At 36.9% G+C, this 6233-nt stretch overlaps 1 protein-coding gene across 2 annotated transcripts; it reads left to right on the top strand.

The window, feature by feature from the left end:
• The first annotated feature begins 4312 nt into the window (after positions 1-4312).
• On the top strand, positions 4313-5560 carry LOC114358536 (acyl-CoA desaturase 1-like). 2 transcript variants are annotated; one of them, XM_028312523.1, is made up of 3 exons: positions 4313-4549; positions 5009-5139; positions 5548-5560. In XM_028312523.1, the coding sequence occupies exons 1-3, from the start codon at positions 4321-4323 to the stop codon at positions 5554-5556; spliced, it is 369 nt and encodes a 122-aa protein (XP_028168324.1). In that variant the 5' UTR covers positions 4313-4320; the 3' UTR covers positions 5557-5560. The 2 variants fall into 2 exon arrangements, with proteins under 2 accessions (XP_028168324.1, XP_028168323.1); XM_028312522.1 differs by lacking the exon at positions 5548-5560 and having other exon boundaries at positions 5009-5437.
• Positions 5561-6233: the final 673 nt, after the last annotated feature.

The raw sequence follows: 6233 nt of genomic DNA, 5'->3' as shown, positions 1-6233 counted from the left end.
TAATCCCATAAATTTAGTCGAGTAGCAATAGTCAGAAGCCACGATAGCCGAACGGTGAAGGGGTCGAACTGGCCGACTCGTGATCCGGGGAACGCGGGTTCGGTGAGCTCACTCGTGACACAAGCATATTTAGCTTAGTACGAGGAGCTAACGGGACTATTAGTAATTTGTGCAATAACAAATTAGTAAAAATCCTTTAAAAAAACCGGCCAAGTGCGAGTCGGGCTCGCACACCGAGGGTTCCGCCGTACAAACGTAGCGGTTTACAATTTCTGACGTATTAAATCAAATTACTTACTTGATTCCGTTGCGAGTAGTGGCGAATTTCAAAATATGCGGTATGATTATTCTTTATTTATTTATTTTTCCTATATTTGCATTATAGGTAGGTACCTACCTCAGCGTTTTGAATTTTTGCGTTGATTTAGAATTTCTCACAGTTTAGAGGCAATTAGATTTAAGAAGTGTTTGATATGAATTTCAACTTTAATATCTCTACGCGTTCATGTGAAAAAGGGTAGGTAGTAAGTTTATAATTATTAAAAAAATATTTTATGTCATGTAAGCAAAAATAATATTTTAAATTTTATATAACTTCAAATTTATCATTTTCGCAATTTTTCCTTTATCTGTACTATATAACGTTGCTTCGTGCCGAATTTCAAGATTCTGAGTTCACAGGAAGTACCTTGTAGGTTTTGATTCCCTAGCGTGTGACGGAAATTCGTCTAAGGTGTCGGTATAAACTGCTGTATCTTTTGATCGCGTTAACTTAGAAGTTTGATTTTTTTACTTCTTAAAGGGACAATAGATCTAGGTATTTGGTATAAATTTCAATTTGATACCTTTATTCGTTCGTGAGAAATAAGGTAGTAAGTTTCATTTTATTAAAATATTTTTATTATATTATATAACTAAAAAAATGTAATTTTCTCAATTTTTCCTATATTTGCATTATATGACAATGCTTTATGCCAAATTTCAAGATTCTGAGTTTACGGGAAGTATCCTGTAGGTTTTGATTCCTTTGCGAGTGTCGAAAATTTGTTGAAAATATCGACATAATCGGCTGTATCTTTTGATTGGCTTGGCTTAGAAGTTTGATATTTTCACAGCTTAAAGGGACAATAGACCTGAGTATTTCATGTGAATTTCAGCTTGATACGTTCACGCGTTCTTGAGATAAAGGGTCTTGACAGACGGACGGACGGACAACAATGTGATCCTATAAGGGTTCCGTTTTTTCCTTATGAGGTACGGAACCCTAAAAATAGTGGGGAGGTGGAATAGACCACTGAAAGTCGGCAACAAAACAACACACTGAATGAATGTTGGTTCAATGTGAACAAAAGCTTTGGATGCATGGAAAAAGTAAACTTTTTAACTAGATGTTGTGTAGTGCTTGCTCGCTGCTAAATGATTTTCTGGATTGTTTTTAAGTCCTAATGGTTATTGATTAGTTTCTATTTCATACTGTACATTGTTTTTCTTAATGTTAAGTTTAAATAAAGACATCTAAATAAAAATGCATTTTTACTCGTGATATTTCTACGAATGTGTACACACATAGCATAAACACCTAAATGACATAAATTAACTCTATAATATCGACCTTTGTTTAACTGTTTCTCAATTTCTCATTTTTATTTAACTTAACGCCTGAATTAAAATTACAAAATTGTATTTTTGCTCGGTCGCACAGCTCGGTAGCTGTAGCCATGTTCCAAAGAAATGAAATGACTTTTACGAGTATTCAGTTTACACCAAGATTTGGAACCTAGAACGTAAAATAAATAAATAAAAAGGTAGCCCATAAGGCGCTCTCTACAAACATGTCTCTGACCTAAAATTGCTGACCTTATTGATCAACATTAATGGCGATCTGATAACTTTTTCCCAGTGCGGGCATTTAGTTCGTCTAATGGTGCGTCCAGACTAGGGTTGCCAGGTCCAAAATCACAAAAGCCGGACTTTGTGTTTCATTTGGCCGGACATTTTACCCTAAAAGCCGGACATGTGACGGGGGGGGGGGTGCAATTAGTGTCAGCTCATGAGTGAGTACTATCATCATCGGTTGCTAAACCAACATCCGTGATGTGTGCGCTTCATATGATTCTGTGGCTCGACTTTCGCCTGGCGTGGCAACCAAATAAAAAGCCTAACAAAAGCCGGACAGGCCGGACAAGGCAATATTTGGCCGGACAAGACCCTAAAAAGCCAAACATGTCCGGCTAAAGCCGGACGCCTGGCAACCCTAGTCCAGACTGGGCGAACGAGCTCGCGCGACAAACACGACATCCTGCTCACTCAAGAGCAGGGTTAGTGATTTAATTTATCTGTGGTCTTAGCAACATTTTACATGAACGTGTTTTGTTGGGATTGGAATTAATTAATACCTGGTTGAATAACGCGCATTTATTAACTTTATTTGTGGCATGGAGTCTTTCATTTTAATCGACTTAAAAAAAGATGCAGTTAACAATTCCAGTAGGTAGGTTATACCTACTCGTATTATCATCGAAAACAAATTTTATAACAGTCATTGTTGCTGAGGAGCATGACGTTATCAATTTGTTATTTACAAGCTTTATTGACTTCGCTTGTTAGTTAGTGCGGGATAAATCTTGCAACTGAATTTAAGTCTTTCGAAATTATTTGAACCTTGCATACTTACTTACAATTATTTTTTTCGTTTTAGTACAACTGCATTTCAGAATTTATGAACGCATGAAGTTTTCACAGTTTTTTCCTAAATCCTCTCAAAATTTGGCTGTGGTTGGATGAGCTTTTTCAAAAGAGTCATCCACAGTCTACACGCACATGTTTTTTGTTACGTCAAATGTTAGCGAGATTTCCGCATTGTATGCTCTATCACGTCATATGTTAAAATCAACCCCCCCCCCTCAACCTTCGAATTAAACGATAACGTGATAATTTTGATTATCAAAATAAGTTTCGTTCAACCATTTCTCATACTAAGTTCACTTTACGACACGTTCACAAGGGCGCTGTTGTAGTTTTCGTACTAAATCTTTTGATGGCGATTCGAGCACCCAAACGATTTGAACTCGAAAGTTTTTCGTGCTAGCCGTACAGCGCCCTTGTGAACGTGTCGTAAAGTGAACTTAGTATGAGAAATGGTTGAACGAAACTTATTTTGATAATCAAAATTATCACGTTATCGTTTAATTCGAAGGTTGAGTAGGTATTGAATTTTGTCGAATAGGTACGCAAACGATTCGAAGACAAAAGTTGTTCATGCTAGAGGCACAGACTGCAGACTAAGTTAACCGCTAGAACAAGATGTTTTTAGTGAGTTGATAATACCTATTTGTCTTTGTATATGTTACAGGAAATGTATGAATTCTAGGAATTGTCTATTCCTAGGAAATGTATTAAATATTGCATCAGGTGATGCGTCTGCTCATTTGCCACCTATCACATAAAAAAAGAGATTTTTTAATACGCACATATCCTAGGAAATGTATACTTTTCCTAGGAATTTTATAGAATTCCAATATTGTATTAGGAAATGTATAAAACTAAGCGGCCTAACGCGGTCAGGTCGTGATCGGGTGCCCTGCCCCATGGTGCGCCTAAAATTTCATTTAGCCCAACCACATTGGCCGATAGGTACTTTTAACTCACAATTATTATTGTTTAGCCTGGCAGTTGTTTTCGCACTAAAATTATACTTTGGCTGAAAAAATATTTACTTAAAATTTATTGGCATACCTTTTTTTCGGCATCACGCATATTATGCTGAAGTATTGGAAACCCTAATTTTAACATCTCTTTTATTAAACTATTATTGGCATGAAGGTTTTAGTACTCCTGTAGCTGGATAACTGTCTGGGTTAGGTTAGGTTAGACTTGCGATCTTACACATACACAGCTGCCGCGGTGGCGCAATAAAAATAATTTGGTGTAAAAAAAATTTAGGCTTAAAATTTGTGTGCGATAGACAATTAGGCGTACAAAAATTTGGCGGTTCGATGGAGACCCCACATAATCGAATGATGCATTACCCTCCCCTCGCACCGCATATCCACGCGTATTTATTAAAATCTTATAAGTATTACATTATTTCCGATTGCTGTTTAGGAAATGTGTCTGATAAAATTTACATCACACATTTCCGGGTGATTTCAGGAATAATACACAATTCCTAGGAATTGTATACAATGGCGGATTTCATACATTTCCTGTAACATATACACCGATCGAGGTTAATCCTCGCCGCGAATACGTTGTCATCAGGTATTTAAAGTTATTTTGACATGCACCTCCGTCATTATTTTAAAGCTCTCAATCGACACCATGGCAGACATAGACCTACACGCAACCAACACTTACGTTATTCAAGACAAATTCGAAATAGACAAGGAAGATTTAGATGGAGAGTTGAAAATTATAGGAACGGACTACACGTACACCCACAGGATATTATGGCCGATTGTGCTAGCCATGGCTGTGTTACACATCGGAGCGATTACTGGGTTAGGGCTGGTCCTTGGTGGATATGTGAAGGTCGCTTCGATACTATGGGGTAAGTTTTTTTTATCCTAAAGTAGCTTTTACTATCGTACGCGTGGATTACATTTTACCCCCTTAGGCCCAGTTTTTTGATTCATAGTTAAAGTAACAAATTGTTAAATTTTGTTACAAATGGTTAAATATTAACAGAATGTTAACTAATAGTTAAAAAATGTACTAAAAGTCAAGCTAACCATTGTTCGAAAAACATTTTTTTCTGATATTTAACCACTTGTCATTTGACATCTGTCAAATTTGACTATTGGTTATTTTAACTACGAATCAAAAAACCGGGCCTTAGGGGTGGATTTTTTAAGTTATATTTATTTAGATAGATAAATAAATTAGTAAAATTAGTCCATTATTATTATACATATATTTCCACATCGCCCGGTTGGTAGCGGCCTGCATCCAGTGCCTTCCTGCTACCTATAATAAGACCTATAATTATTAATTAATTAATTATTTTCAGCAATTTTCTTGTCGTTGGTGGCGACTGAAGGGGCGCACATGGGGGCCCACCGCTGCTTCAGCCACAGAGCCTTCAAAGCAAAGCCGTTGCTGAAAGTCATATTGCTGATCATGCAAACCATTTCAGGACAGGTATTATACCTACCTCAGTTCTATTGATAAACTACTTCCTAAACAAGCTGTTTTAAATAAAATTTGCGCCACAAGTAGGCTAGGTACTAAACAAAATGCGCACAAGCAATCTAGGTACGTACACTAATATTAAGAAGTTGAAAAGATTGCTTGGTTGAATGCGCTAAGCGCCTCACAGTGTGTTATGAGACTGTATAATCGGACATTCTCATTTATTTAATGAACTGTATAGAGCTCAGTTATATGTTATGACTAGCTGTGCCCGCGACTTCGTCCGCGTAGAAGTCGAAAACTATCTCATAGGATTTATACATTTTGTTTATACATTTAGTTAATAAATGCCATAAATGGCTTTTTAACTTTATTAACTAAATGTACAATAATACTTTATAAAATATATTTTTTAAGGTTAAATAAACATGAAAATAAAATGTATGTTTTATGAACATGTAGCTCGGCCTTTGGTCCGGTGAAAGTTACTGGTGGGTACAACGAAACGTTTACAACGAAATGCGGTTCACAGAATACCTAAATCTACCTACCAAGTTTAGCTCTTATAGTTTCGGAACAAAATGTCTGTGACATACGGACGGACAGATGGACAGACAGACATGGGTAAGGGTTCCGTTTTTTGCCATTTGGCTACGGAACCCTAAAACACATAATGTACTTTTTTAAGTTGCCTCAAGACACTGAGAGGTAAATAAGTAATTAATATTATTCATGATAATTCATTCTAAATCATGTATTTCCTCCGCTATTTTCTGCAGTTTGGCACCTCACGTCACATCATTTACCGAAATCAGCCCTATAGCTTTGGCGCAGTTCCGATATCTGATGTTTGTCAACAAAATGGCGCTTGACTCTTGAGACAAGCTAAATTACACCATATGTAACATTTTGTTACCCTGGATCCTCTACCCTTGCGATTGAGTATGAACATTGGACCCGCATAGTCGACTCCACAACGCATAAATAGAAAACTAGGAGTTATGCGCTCCTCAGGTAAATTTCCCATCAGAGGAGCCAGAGTTTTGCCTCTCAATCGTTTGCAGATTACACAATCATGTACTACCGATCTTGCAATATTCCTA

This window comes from Ostrinia furnacalis, unplaced genomic scaffold, assembly GCF_004193835.3.
Source record: "Ostrinia furnacalis isolate ACB-3 unplaced genomic scaffold, ASM419383v2 OfSCF3970, whole genome shotgun sequence".
Classification (NCBI taxonomy): Eukaryota; Metazoa; Arthropoda; class Insecta; order Lepidoptera; family Crambidae; genus Ostrinia; species Ostrinia furnacalis.
This window is presented reverse-complemented; position numbering and strand designations above follow the sequence as displayed.

Excerpts from the sequence above, each read along its gene's own strand:
- LOC114358536 (XM_028312522.1), top strand. The coding sequence starts at position 4,321 with ATGGCAGACATAGACCTACACGCAACCAACACTTACGTTATTCAAGAC. Across the intron at positions 4,550-5,008 it reads GGTCGCTTCGATACTATGGG|CAATTTTCTTGTCGTTGGTG; the intron begins GTAAGTTTTTTT and ends AATTATTTTCAG.